Source organism: Stegostoma tigrinum, chromosome 11 (assembly GCF_030684315.1).
Source record: "Stegostoma tigrinum isolate sSteTig4 chromosome 11, sSteTig4.hap1, whole genome shotgun sequence".
In the NCBI taxonomy this organism is placed as follows: Eukaryota; Metazoa; Chordata; class Chondrichthyes; order Orectolobiformes; family Stegostomatidae; genus Stegostoma; species Stegostoma tigrinum.
Window position 1 is genome coordinate 11,158,299 of NC_081364.1, and position 15,244 is coordinate 11,173,542.

General features: G+C 44.7%; 1 protein-coding gene across 10 annotated transcripts in view; it reads right to left on the reverse strand.

Moving 5' to 3' along the window:
• Positions 1–15,244, reverse strand: part of sema3b (sema domain, immunoglobulin domain (Ig), short basic domain, secreted, (semaphorin) 3B) — a 414,455-nt gene that overhangs the window by 17,412 nt on the left and 381,799 nt on the right. For all 10 annotated transcript variants that reach the window (XM_048547716.2, XM_059649747.1, XM_059649746.1 and 7 more), the window contains 7 exons: positions 12,060–12,174; positions 9,714–9,783; positions 6,700–6,844; positions 3,514–3,733; positions 3,313–3,404; positions 1,765–1,806; positions 860–1,017 (listed from right to left, as the gene is read on the reverse strand). In XM_048547716.2, the coding sequence (XP_048403673.1) occupies positions 860–1,017; positions 1,765–1,806; positions 3,313–3,404; positions 3,514–3,733; positions 6,700–6,844; positions 9,714–9,783; positions 12,060–12,174 (842 nt within the window). The remainder of the gene's footprint in view (positions 1–859; positions 1,018–1,764; positions 1,807–3,312; positions 3,405–3,513; positions 3,734–6,699; positions 6,845–9,713; positions 9,784–12,059; positions 12,175–15,244) is intronic.

Here is a 15,244-nt window from a genome sequence, read left to right on the forward strand (position 1 = left end):
TCCCAACTCCTTTTCTCAGAAGGTCTGAGCAATGAAGGCCAGCATGTTAAACACCTTCTTAATCAGCCTGTCTACATGTGATACAACTTCCAAAGAACAATGTACCTGAACTCCTAGGTCTTTCTGTTCAAGAACACTCCCCAGAGCCCTACCACTAACTCTATAAGTCCTGCACTTATTCGTCTTACTAGTTGGGATCACTGGTCTGGTATCGTTAAACAATGCGGTGCCAACCCTCACATGCACATTCGCCTGCATGTTTTAAACTGACAGTCATCCCATGGTTGTGAGGACCACTCGCCCAACTGCTGAAGCATCAGGACGATGGCGAACTGTCAACTTCAACATTGCTCATCCCTGACATTCGGAACTGGCTCAAGAGAAAAATGTGGGACCGACGTCAAGAAATACTTCACTGAGAGAAGAACAAGCTCAATCATCCCATAAGGCCCCACAGTTCCTGCTGGGATCCGGATCGGTATCCGACCTCTTCCTGAGAGAATTACAGGGTTTTGGACTCAGCCACCCAACTCAGGAGCACTTCGGAATAATTTCAGATGTATGACGTAATGAGACGTCTTTCTGAATGATGGTCCCAGGATGGGGGAATATGACCTCTTTCATTAAGAGCTCTGTGATAAAACGATGACCCACGGTGGCAGGATGACCATGGAATCCTCGGCCACAGAAAGCTGTTGGGGCCAAAACATTGAAGGAGTTAGGTTTTGTTCCTGGAGGGAGCAAAGGGGCATGCGCTAAGTTGGGTGATCAGCCATTTGAATGGCAGAGCAGGCTTGAAGAGTTACTCTCGCTCCTATTCTCTATATATTGAAGAGATCCTCCCTCTCTCTCCATTTACCTTTTGGTGTTCGCCAGGTACCTGGTGCAGCTGTTTCCATCCCAGGCACAGTAGGGATCTCGGGCCAGACAGCACTCAGCACATGCTTTCCCATAGATACTGCAGTGTTGCAAAGGCAGCTGGGAGATGGCTGTGTCTGAGCCAATGTACAGTTGTTGCTGTTTAAAAACAAAACATACACAAGGAGGCAGACACGCATAAAGATTAAGGGATGAGAACAACTTATCTTCATTTACGAACGATCCTGATAATTTCACAACATTTCTGTGAAGAAATTACAGCAGAAACAAAAAATCAGGCATTCACGGCAATGATTTCATGGTCAAATTAGTTACTATCAAGTTTCTTGCTGCTCAGAAATGCTTAGTTCCTGGGAAATTAAATGTCAACATTCCATTCAGGCTTTTTATACTTTGATACTTTTATAGAAATCAATTCGAAAGTCCAACTAATGGTTGAAAAAATGACGCAATTTCATGTTTTAAGATGTCTGCTGCAACAAAAGACGAAAAGCACTATTGGTTAAACATGATCTTTGGTGGAAATCTGTTCTTTAAACTACGGAATGGAATGCCTCCCTTTTTTTTAGCATAAGCAAGTGATCTACAGTGACAAACCCACCTACATCATGAAGATTCAACTCCTCTTTACTCAGCTGCAACGAGATTAGCATCTTCAATAGCTTCCTGGCTAAGATGCTATCAAATTAGTAGCGGACGTTGACTGGAATTCTGGTGTTCAACGTCCAGAACCTTTGCAGGCTGATAGCCAAGATTCTGAGCCTTTTCTGCTTCATCTCAAACGTCTCAGACAATTTAGCTCCCATGCATCACATTATGGTACTTGCCAATTGAAAGAAACTTCTTAGAGGGCTTAGAATCTCAAAATAAAGGTTCTCTACTCACTCGTTTTGATGAGAGTTGCATACTGGTTATAGGCGCAGAGTCCTGCAACAGAAGAGATCGATGAGGTTAGAACATGGCTTAGAGGTGAGGAAGATCCTCAAAACCACTTCCGGTGTGAAATTAGCTTTCAATGCCAGGGTATTAAATAGGTTTCAGTTGGAAAGTTGTGTAGGATATTTGGATCAAACACAGGAAGGTATGTTGTATGTGCACAGCATTTGGAGGGGATATGTCCAGTGTATTACAATGAAAGCTTTGAAAAATAGCCTGGGAATGTAAAGATATACCTAACTGTTTCATAAGCAAGCCACGAGCTCCAATGGAGGATAATAACACAGTGTGGAACTGGGGGAACACAGCAGGCCGGGCAGCATCACTGGAGGAGGAAAGCTGACGTTTTACGTCGGGACCCTTCTTCAGACCCGCAATGTCGGATTTCCTGCTCCTCTGATTCTGCTTGGCCTGCTGCGTTCCTCCAGCTCCACACCTGTGTTATCTCTGACTCCAGCATTGGCAATTCTTACTATCTCTCTATGGAGGGTGGTTGGTTTGCAATGTAGTCTGACACTAACAACACAGGTTTAATTCCTACACTGTCTGAGGCTCCTGTGAAGGACCTGCTTTCTCACCCCTCAATACAGAACCTAAGGGTACTTGTGCAAATCAACAGAAGAGTGATTCTGTCTCCTCATATGGCAGTTCTAAGCACTTTTAATCACAGAATCACTACAGTGTGGAAGCAGGCCATTCAGCCCATTGTCACCACACTGACCTTCCAAAGAACATCCCAGCCAGTCCCAGACCCCTACCCTACACAGATAACCTTGCATTTTACCTTGGCTAACGCACCTACCCTGCACCTCCCTGGACAACTTAGCATGGCCAATACCCTTAGCCTACATATCTTTGGACCGTGGGAGGAATTATGTGGGGATTTTGTGCCCACACAGACAGGCAGTCACCCATGGATGGAACTGAACCCAGGTCCCTGGTGTAGTGAGGTAGCAGTGTAGCCACTGAGCCACAACACCGCCCAATAATATCTCTGGATGCACATCTGATCATCTTGCCAAATCCCATCAGTTCCAGACCACCATGTGTTTCATCCAAAATATGACAATAATGCCAATGTTCAAGCTACGTTCTGAGGCTAGGACAGATAAAATAATGAGAAACTGCTTCCAGCGGTAACTGGAACAGTAACAAGTGAGCAAAGATTTCAGGTACTTGGTAAGAGACACAATGAGGGTTAGTTATTTTATACAGCAAGTTGCTGTGATTGGAAATGCTCTGTCCCAAAGGGGCACAGATTTTACGGTAACTTTCAAAAGAAAAATGGATAAATACTTGAGGGAAAACATGCAGAGATACGGCGGTTGGTGGTGGTGGGGTGCACGGCGGCGTGGTGGTGTAGTCAAGGTGTAAAGAATTAACTGGATAGCTCTTTTCAAAAAACCACCATAGATAAAGCGGACTGAGTGGCCTCTTTCCATGCTGTGTACTTGTGCGTGAAGATCCAGATCCAGGGCCCATTATTCCATGTTGTACCTGGAAGACTTGCAGCTCTTCGAGAAGAAGCTCTTCCATGTTCTGCCAACTTTCCTTTGGCACCGAGATGACTTTCAAAACTGTCCCGATATCTAAAAGTCCAAAGGAACAGCTAAACTGGAGGACTGCAGCAGGCCAATACAAACAGGAAAGGCTTTTTCAGAGACAGCTTGTAGCTGGTAAATTAAAAGGCAAACATACCTGTCCCAATAAACATAACATCATAGCGTCCATCGCCTGCATCCACTCTGTCCACCACTATCTGAGTGAAGCTGTAGTCAACATTGGTTTTCACCAGGACTGGTCGATGGCCAATGGGGTTAATGGGATTGTACATCAGGGGATGGTTGCGAGCAAACAGCACGACGTCATCAGGAAACTCTTTGGTTGATTGAAAGCCCCCAAAGGTTTTGCTTGGGCACTGGGAAGATGAAAAACAAGAGCACCTTAATGCTCAGGAACATGATAGCACAAGAGGAAAATATGCTTCTAATGGCAACAAGAGTTTGGTGCCAAAGCCTTGGCTCCTTTGCAATACGATATGGATTATTTACCAATACTGAACAAAATACCAAATTAGAAATACCATGAAAGCATGTACCTCTTGTTCTATATTATCATCAGAGAATCATTACAGCACAAAGAGAGGTCATTCGGCCCTCTCTCCCCCACTGGCTCTGTGCAGGAATATCTCATCCAGTCCTACTCCCTTGCCTTTCCTTATCTTCCTGCAAGTTTTCTTATTTTCTGCAAAGTTCCTGAAAAATGCTATTATCTTCATACATATCTTCACCTTTTATTAACTTTTCGTTTGGAAGCCACAACTGAATCTGCCTGCACCCACATTCCAGATCCTGATTTTCATCCTCTTTCATCGCTTGCCTTCAGTCTGTGACCACTTTTTCCCAAAGCATCATTTTTCTATCAGAAGTAAAAGGATGAAAGAACTGCAGACGCTGGAAATCAGAAACAAAAACAGAATCTGAGGAAGGGTCAGACCCAAATTGTTATTTCTGATTTCTCTCCACAGATGCTCGTGGTCCTGCTGAGCTTTTCCAGCATTCTCTGTTTTTGATTCTTGTTCTACCAGCCTTGTGGTTCTGGACTATTTGAGGCAAAATGGTCTGAGCTTGAATCTATGTAGCTGGGTTAATTTGCAGCATACAGGTCACCTCACAATAGTCCAGATGGGTAGCAAGGGGGATCAGGCCAGGATTCTTGCCCTTCTTTGTTAATCAATGACTTAAAAAGTAGAAGAATATAGATAGGACAGAGACTAGGTCAGTCCCAGCATCAATGCCCATTCTTAAGGAGTTAACAGAATTGATGCAGAAAACTTGTCTCGTCTTGTGGGAGAGTCCAAGAGTATAGGGGATAATCACAGGATAAGGAATCATCTGTTCAGGAACGAGATGATGAGGAATTTTTTCACAGAGGGTGGTGAATCTGTGGAATTCTTTACCACAAAGGGCTGTCAAGGCTGAGTCAGTGAGTATTTTCAGGGCTGAGATAAACATATTTCAATCAGTAAGGGAATCAAGGGATATGGGGAAAGTCAGGAAAGCAGGGTTAAGGATTATCAGATCAGCCATGATCTCACTGAATGGTAGAGCAGTCTTGAAGGGCTGAATGGCCTACGTCTCCACCAATGGCTTATGATCCTGCAGATAGCCAAGCAACCAATCACCCAGGCCAATACATGAACAATCTCTTTTGGAGATGAGTCACTGACAACCTGCATTCATATATCGCCTTTCTAAGGCAGTGGAATACTGAAGCTGGAGCTTGACCTGGATCAAAGGTTGACATGTCAGGGTTACTGCCACTGTGGTTGTAGGTGGGCATTATCAGAGGAGGTGAGAGTTCCATAAATGTATGGGACCATGGCAGATCTCCAGGAGATGGTTTAGGAGGTTGGGTGGAAGGGGCTGACGGGATGAGTTACTCGGTACAGATTTCCCGACCTCTAACATTCTTGTAGTCACTGTATTTATATGACCAGTCCAATTCAGTATCTGGTCAACATAACCCCTAGTTTTTGCCTGGAAACCTTTCATGTGAAGGGTATGGTGCAGCACATTCCCATTCCTATTCCCATTCCCATGGGCTACACATTAAGGTCACTGGATGACATTTGAGTGGACTTGCAGAATTTTCTCACTCAGTAGAATTTAATAGAGAGTGCAGCAGCACCTTACAATTGATAGTGGGGGGTTCAGTGATGGTAGCATCATTGAAATTCAAGGAGAGATGATTGACTGGGATGGTCATTTCCCAATTCCTATACAGTCCAAATATTATTTTCCAGTATCAGCCCAAGACTGGGTGCTGTCCAGATCTTTAAGATAATGGACTGTAAACTTGTTTTTGCTGGAAAACGTGAGTTTCAAATTATGGTTGAAATGAGGATGGAAACACTGAGGAAGAGAAGAAGTTACATAGTTTAAAATTGTAAGGAAGCAGGAGCTAAATGTGGGACTGTGTAGGTCAAAAAGCGTAAGGTTTAAGAATATTCCTTTTGCTTTCAGAGAATAAGTCCCTGTAGATTAAGGAATAGCACTTTAAGTAAACAGAGCCATGAGAAGAACTCAGCTGATGATGTTACATCGCTTGTCAATGTAGCACTGTCAGGATTGTTTTGCAAGTGTTGCCCAATCATAGAATCAAATCCAACAGGAGACACTTTGTTTTGGGATTTGCAACACGGGTTGGTAGAGTATGGTCTGCATTTTATTTCCAACAGGAAGGAGCGGGAATTTGCGGCAGTCCTCAGGTCTACAGTGGCTCAGTGGTAAGCACTGCAGCCTCACAGCACCAGGGACCCGGGTTCAATTCCAGCCTTGGGCAACTGTCTGTGTGCAGTTTGCTCATTCACCCCGTGTCTGCGTGGGTTTCCTCCGGGTGCTCTGGTTTCCTCCCACAGTCTAAAGATGTGCAGGTTAGGTGGTTTGGCCGTGCTGAATTGCCCGTAGCGTTCAGGGGTGTGTCTATTAGGAGGATGGGTCTGGGTGGGATGCTTCAAGGGGCAGTGTAAACTTGCTGGGCCAAAGGGCCTGTTTCCATACTATAGGGACTCTAATCTGTAGGGAATCTAATCTAAAGGGATCATAGGGTGTGGGGGGAAAGCAGGATGAGTATATTGAGTTGGATGAGCAGCCATGATCATGACAGACGGCACAGCAGGTTCCAAGGGTCAAAAAGCCTTTGTTTCCATGGAACAAGTGAAGGAATATGTTCCTTGATACAATCTGGCAACCACTTAGACATTGCTCAACTGAGTCACAAAGTCAAAACAAATTAACATTCACAACTTTGGAAAGGATGCTACTTTCAGTGTGCCTCATAATTGGCTCACTCCGTTCATGTCGCATTTTAACTGTGTCCTACCATTCCTGGCCGAGGGTATGGCACTTTCCCCTGGTATGGTACCCACTGATAGTTTGGACCCTCTTTATGGGCGAAGGGTCCCAGGAAAGCTCTGCGGATATCGTTCATGCTATATACACACACAGCTGAGCCTTTGAAGACATTGCTGAAACAAAGTATAAAGCAGTTAGTAACAAGTCAGACACATTGAAACTGCACAAAAGGCCATTTCACATTTCACTGCATCCCATGAATGAATAAGAAAGCGTGAGAGAATATCGTACACCTTATGTCATTGCCATTTGTAAAGGGCCTCAGTGGGAGGGACAAGTGAGTGGGACAAGGGGTGGCACCCAGAGATGAGAATCTTAACTTTTCTTTCTGGGAAATGCATGGCAAATCACCTCAACACCTCAAGTCTTCCTCTCAACCCTCGGTCACTTTGATAGGGAAGGAGTTGGCAGATGATCTAAACGCACTGTTTAACTTTTCCAACGTCCCTTTGACCTGACGGTTGAGTCAGGAGCAGATATCACTTAGACCCTGAGCTGCAACTCCAGAGAACTTTGTGACCTGCACTTTCTGTCTTACTTCCCCAAAGATACATTCAGCAGCAGGTCAACTTTGCTTCAAATGGAAAACAGACCAGGGGTTTTCTTTTAATAAAACACATCATACCCACCCCCCCCCCCCCACCCCGGTTGTCACTGCCGCTTATACTAAAGTGCACATTTACACTTTGTGTTAAACCTTCACTGGTTTATTCTCTATCTTATAGCCCAAGGGTTTTTGTTTTGCATGAAGGGTTGATTAGATTTGTGGCAAATGGAATTTAACCGTGATAAATGTGAGGCAGTGCACTTTGGGTGAAGGAACAGGACAAGGGAGTACTCAACAAATGGCAGGACACTGGGAAGCTCAGAGGATGAAGTTTAGATTTTGGGATGCTTGTCCGCAGATCACTGAAGGTGTCGGGACAGGTTAATAGTGTGGTTCAGATGGCATTTTGGATGATTGCCTCCATCAGCTCTGGCGCACAGGGAGGTTATGTAGGAAATAGAAACCAAAAGAACTGCGGATGCTGTAAATCAGGAACAACAACAAAGTTGCTGGAAAAGCTCAGCAGTTCTGAGGAAGGGTCACCAGACCCGAAACATTAACTTTGCTTTCTCCTCCACTGATGCTGCCAGACCTGCTGAGCTTTTTCAGAAACTTCTGTTTTTGCTGGAGGTTAGGAAGAGCTCCACAGAGCTTTTGGTTGCATCTTTGAGGCTTCTAGCCAAGCCATAGTGCATCCTTCAGCTCAATAGGACCTTGGCGTGTGCCAGTCTGTAACACCCATTTATCGACAACTCTTCACACTGGCAGACCATCAAGTTTAGGGCAGAAACAAAGAGCACCTCAAACCGAGTTGGTGGACCTCCATCTGCAGTTGATGCTTGACATTTGTCTCAGTACGCGTGCCTGGGAATAGCCTATAGAGCGCAGAATCCTGCATCGTGGAGCTGCTCGAGATGAACCTCCACACAAACCATCACATCTCTCACCAGAATTCTTGGCAAAGCCACATCCTGGAAGGAGATGGATACCACCTCACAGGAAACAAGCAAAGGGAGGCGAGATCCCAAGTGAGCAGAGACATGCTGGCACAAGGGCAACTACAGTGTGGAAGTTCAACTGATGCTCGGGAAAAGCGATTCACCATCTTCTCCCACAGGACATTGATGACGTTAGGTGTGGGCAATGGTCTGGATCAGTAACTTTGAATATTTTAAGGCTGAAAACCTTTCATGTGAAGGGTGTGGCGCTGCACATACTCCTTCCCATTCCCATGGGCTACACATTAAGGTCGCTGGATAACAGTTGACTGGGCTTGCAGAATTTGCTTACTCAATAGAATTTAATAATGAGGGCAGCAGAGCCTTACAATGGACAGTTGCACATCACTGTGATGAGTGATTCGGGTAGGTTTCCATGGTGATGAAGATATGGTCTTTTGCCATTCCAGTTACCTAACCGGACTAGAAATCCTGAGGCCTGGACTGACAATTGAGGAGAAACGAATTCAATGCTGCCAGGGCAGATGGGGAATTTCAATGTCATTGATTGATTATAGAATATTACATTGCAGGGGGTGATTCAACCCATTGTGGCTGTACCAGCTCCTGATAGAGGTACCCAGCTAGTCCCATTCTCCAGCCCTATCTCCGTAGCCCTCTAAATTCTTACCTTTCACATATACATTCAGCTCTCTTTTGAAACCTTCAATGGAATCAACCTCCAGTACTCTCCAAGACAGAATATTCCACATCCTGACCAACTCACTGATTAAAGAAGATTCTCCTTGTCTCACTCAGAGCTCTCTTGCTGACAATCTTGAAATTGTGATCCCCCCTCCCAGCTACTGACATACCAACCAATGGAAACAGAATCTCCTTCTTCACCCTATCAAAACTGTTCATAATTTTGGATACCTCAATAACACTAACCCTTAATCTTCCCTGATTCAAGGGCAATAAAGTCAATTTCTCTAATCTTATTTCTTCTAAAATCCTTCCCTCCTGGCATCATTCCAGTAAGTTAAGTAAATCTGAAATAAAAACCAGTTCTCACATTCGTAAAGGTCCCATCACGCGCAGGGTCTGCGTTCCTAGAAAATGTCACATTTTTGTAAATGGTGAAAGTAGCTGACTACACACAAGCAACACGTCACCTATCCTCTGAGACTACATTTCCTCCCGTTAAAAATTATGGGTGTGCAAACAGCAATGTGATTGACTCTTAACTGCCCTCTGAAATGGCCCAGGTGGCCATTCTGTACGAGGGGCAATGAGGAACAGGCAACAAAATGTTGGCCCCAACAATTGCACCCCTATGAAAGAGTAAGAATAATGTGAACTTAAATCTCATTCATGTCACGAACAACAGTCAAGTAACTGAGTCAGAGTTTCTTTAACCTACAGAGAGAGCTTTCTCCTAGCCCAGTCCGTTGGCGTTGACTTCAGCTGATGTAAATCCACACCAGGCGCTCTCACCTTGAAGTACTGAAGACCGTGTAGACTAAAGGGTTCCTGCGATCTCTCGTCTGGAGGAAGAAGACATCCCCTGGTGTAAAATAAAGAAAAACAGAGCTTCATTCACTCTCATTATCATCCAGTAGGGTCTGGTAGTGATCCCTAAGGCAAAGCAGAACATAGGAAACCGATGATAGTTATATATTTATTAAAGGATATTGAGGGGAGTGCTTTACAGTGTGTAGGGCTCTTGTGTCATCGTGGTGGTGTCCCTATCTTTGAGACAGGAGGACTGGGCTCAAGCCCCACCTAGCTCTGTACCATGTATCAAAAGGTTAACTAAAAAAAATGCACAATATATATATAAAAATATAAAAAGTGTTTGCTACTGCTGGAATGTGAGTAGAGGACTAACTAGTAAAGTGCATGCCAGGACTCTGTCTAACCAACATTTGGCCTCTGGTATTTAACAACTCTAGCAATCATTACTCCACTATCTGCAGATGTATGTATTCCACAGCCACTGTGAACTGGTTTGGAAGTAAGTCATTGTTTGAGGTTTTCATTGTAACCCTATTCATTAGAATCAGGAATTCAGGAGTTCTCAGAACAGGTCACCAGGCCCGAAGCATCAACTCTGATTTCTCTCCATCAATGCTGCCAGACCTGCTGAGCTTTCCCAGCAGTTTCTGTTTTTGTTTCATTAGAATCAGCGTTCCTTTCAGCTTGAAATTTCCAGAGATTTCCAGAAATTTCAGTTTTAGCCCCATCCTACTTTGGAGCGAAATCGGGGATGGGAAATCCCAGTCAGTGACTCCAACAGCAGACGTAGGAATTAAAGAACGCACACACTTTGGGGAAGCAATTGCCTAGTGGTATTATCTCTTGATTTTATTAATCCAGAAACTCAAGCTAATGTTCTGGGGACCAGGGCTCAAATCCCACATGGCAGATAAATGATGACCATGAATCCTTTGCTGGAAAAATCCATCTGGTTCACTAATATCTTTTAGAGAAGGAAACTGCCATCCTTATCTAGTCTGGCCTACACGTGACTCCAGACCCACAGCAATATGGTTGACTCTTAACTACTCTCTGGGCAATTAGGGACGGGCAATAAATGCCAGCCTAGGCAGAGATGCCACATCCCTTGAGTGAGTTAAAAACCACACGACAGGTGTCTGGAATGTGGTTTGTGTTCATCTCCAAATTTTGGAACAACTAAAGCATTCAGCTTGAAGATCAATATATTTCCACAAAGGTATGAGAGATGTGGAGCTGATGAGATTGAGTGGAGATAGCACACAATCACACAGCACAGAGGCGGCCCTTTGGCCCAGGAGGTCTGTACTGTCCTAAATCGACACATCTCACCGTCGAGCAACAGGTCCCACAACCAGATCGTTATGACAGATTGGCCTAAATGAAGGAGAAAAGCTAAATGGCCTGTCAGCAGTCCATATCAAAGAAACCTCAAGCTTTGCAACAGAATCAGCGTTAGGCATCCAGGTGAGTTAGGCCTTGGCAGGCCCTAAGCACCGATAGCTCACACCCATTACCCAGAATAATTGGCTAATCAGGGTGACAAATTAAAACATGGACCACTTCAGCGAATGTAGTCACTGCATCTGGGGTCCAATCCAGTCTCAGGAGAAGTCAAATGATGGCCAGGAGAAATCTCAGACAAAAATAACAGCTTATTTATACATCTCATAGAATCCCTACAGTGTAGAAACAGGCCCTTTGGCCCAACAAGACCATACCAACACTCAGAGCGTCACACCCAGACCCATCCCTGGACACTGTGAGCAGTTTAGCACAGCCAATCCACCTAGCCTGCATATATTTGGACTGTGTGAGGAAACCCACACAGACATGGGGAGAATGTGCAAACTCCACACAGACAGTCACCCGAGGGTGGAATCAGACCTGGATCCCTGGTGCTGTGAGGCAGCATTGCTAACCACTGAGCCACCGTGCCACACCCTGATACACATATCAGCAACTTTAAAGGTCAGTACTTTCATAATCTGCACTCTGCGTGATTGAGAAACACTTGCATTTTTATTCTTTATAGTCTTTTCATACTTTTCTTGAAATTTGATGTACGCAAATTGATTGACACAATATTCCCAGGCTGCAAAGCATTTTGGGGCTTCCTAAGATTATGAAAGGGGATACGATACATCAATGAAGTTCTCTTAGAGACCAAAGACCACGAGATACAAACAGCCTCTGGGCACTATCTTCTTTGCTTATTAAGCCTCTGCAAAACCTCACATTTATTAGGCATTATATACATAGCTGCTTTCCAACTCAATCGATAGACAGAAAAACTCTGTTCACCCAAGACACAAAGCTACTCACTGATCTCATCAAAATGAGTATCAATTCCTTCACTTCCTGGGACTGAACAGATCAAACGGGCCTTCAGAAACGTGGTCCATTTGTTCACCAGGCTTCTCAAACCTCCGTGGTCATTCTGAAAAACAGATGAAAAGATTTTAGGTCTAGTCTTAACCAAGCCATGAGTGCCAGGCAACTTCCAACAAGAGGGGTTTGTGGTATGTCGTGTTTGATCTGGTCCAGTGAGAGTAGGGAGGGAATCAGGTGTACTTTGGAGGGGACCAGTATGAATAATTCAGGGGCTGAGTCATTTTGAGTGTTTGTGGGGTCAGTTTCACGTTACTCAGCAGTTAGAGCAGGTTTTAATGGTTTCCTCAATAACTGGTAAAGTAAGTAAGTATGTGTTATGCTGGCATACTTTGTGCTGGGAAAGCTGAGTCATGCCAGTACGAGCAAGTCATCAGAGATAGTAGGAACTGCTGATGCTGGAGTCAGAGGTAACACAGTGTGGAGCTGGAGGAACACAACAGGCTGGGCAGCATCAGAGAAGCAGGAAAGGTGACATTTTGGGTCGGGACCCTTCTTCAGCTTTCCTGCTTCTCTGCTGCTGCCTGGCCTGCTATGTTACTCCAGCTCCACACTGTGTTATCTCTGGTGAGTCTCCAGCCAAGTTTGCAGGCTTGTTCAGAATTGCTAGTGCTTTTACAGAACACACAGCTGCTGAACTAAGCCTCTCTTGTGGGTTGCAACCAACAACAATACTCCTATGTTCTTTAGTTCTGACTGGGGCCTAGTAACTGCCCAGTACAGAAGTCACAACCCTTCAAAGTCCTTTGACTCGAACTTGAAGTTCAGAGGATTTCATGTAAGTTCTCAACAGAAGTTTCAACTTCCCAGGTAATTCTCCCTGAGTCCGTACACCGGGAATTCCACATGGTCAAGCTGTATGTATCTTCCAGGGTAGGTCCAGTGTCTGATTATCCAGAAAGTGGGAGGTACAGAGTCTTATTTCCCAAACAGAGATCTTGCTATTGAGCTGGCAGTGATGAACTGGATTCAGTTTGAACTCAGTTCTTATGATGGCTTTGAAGTGCCTGTCAGAAATGTAGCTTTTACATGCTGGTACTGGTGTTAATCCATACAAGGGAGACAACGGACTAGTGGTATTATCACTGCTCTGTTAACCCAGCAGATCCACGTAACAATATTCTAGGGTCTTGGGTTCAAATCCAGCCACAGCAGATGGTGGAATGTGAATTTGTTAAAAGATCTGGGATTAAGAGTCTAATGATGACGATGAATGCACGTTGATTGTTGGGGCAGGGGTGTGGTGGAAACAATTTCCCCTTTAGGGAAGGAAACTGCCATCCTTACCTGGTCAGGCCTACATGTAACTACAGACCCATAGCAATGTGGTTGACTCTTAACTGCCCTCCAGGTAACTAATGCCTACATCTCACAAATGAATTTTTAAAAATAAATTTCCATTAATGCAGTCAAGTTTGAAAAAGAAGATGTTGGGCGGATTTAAAGGTGCATCATTTTGATTGGGCAGTCAGTCTGCAATAGAGCTTCTCAGTCTCATACAGTACACCTATGGCGCTAAAACCCATCCAGTCTGTACCAACACAAGCTACTCTAAATCTACACTAGTCTCACTTTCCAGCACTGGGCCCATAGCTTTGAATAATATGACTTGACAGACACACTCCCATTTTTCTTCAAATTTGCAAGTTTTTTTTGTTCTTTCACAGGATGTGGCCACCACTGGAAAATCCAGCATTTGGTGTCCGTCCCTAATTGCTGTTAACAGAGTGACTTGCTTGGCCAGTGAAGGGGGCACTTACAAGTCAAGTCAACCACATTAGTCACAGAATCTCTACAGTGTGGAAGCGGGCCGTTTGGCCCATCAAATTCACAGTATTCCCCCCCCCGCCCCCACAGACCTACCCCACTCTACCCTATCCTTGTAACTCTGTATTGCCCATGGCTGACACACCTACCAGAGCACCCAGCAGAAACTCACACAGACACGGGGAGAATGTGCTAACTCGACACAGACAGTCGCCCAAGGCTGGAATCGAACCCAGGTCCCTGGCACTGTGAGGCAGCAGTGCTAACCACTGAGCCACTGTGCCACCTCAGGGGGCTGGACTCTGAATGAAGTCAGATAAGGGCGTCGATGAGCGAGAGGGGATTTTATAATAATCGGTGATCATTAGATACTGAAATTAGATTTGATATTATAAATGAATTTATTGAACTTATATTCTACAAGCCTCCATGGGGAGTTTTGAGCCAATGTCCCCAGAGCATTAGCTTGGCCCTTGGATAATGTCCCAATGGTACTACCGCCATAGGAGCACCTATTGTCTCACAGAGTAACTAACTTCTTACTAGTTCTATGATCAAGGGCATGGAGAGGTGATGAGTTACAGTTGCAATCACAAGCTCAAGTTTCCTGTGCACCATTCTGGAGCTGATTTTTGACACGAGATGCTTTGACGAGGGGCTATGAGTAGGACCAAGTGCCAACATGATCTTCCAAAACTCCTGGCTTTCGTTCCCGGAGGCCGAACAGGGGCACAAAGAAATCAGCCTCTAATCTTGGATAGGACGTCACCCTCCACAAAAAAAATAAACAGAAGTTTAGAAAATGTTGTTCCTCTAACTGGGAATTTCGGGAATAATTTGCGTCTGTGAACACATTGGCAAAAAGTACAAGTCAGCCCTGTGAGATACAAATTCGGTGTAAGAGTAGACCTGTGAGATACAAATTCGGTGTAAGAGTAGACCCCTTCCTTACTAAAGAGGTCCCCCCCCCTCGAGGCAGCTCCACCACTCAACAAGATCATGGCAAATCTGATTATTCCCCACACTCCTGCCTCCCCATTCCCACTCCCCAACCCCCCCACCCCCGCAACACCCCCATAACTGTTTAGCCCCTGGGCTATCAAGAATCTACCAACTAATCCTGTATATTTTCTCTGACACCTTCCATTTATAGTTGCTATCACCAGCACATAGAGTATTTTGTTTCAATGTGTGATTGTTAAATGGAATTCCTGCGATTTCAGCTGCTTTAGAAAATCGTTTTGTTTTTGCCATATTCTGTATCTGCTGTTGAGTAAACCAAATCCGTCTGTAAAACAGATATTAATCTCCTTTACACAGCCACTGTACCACTTACATTGATCCTCAAGCAC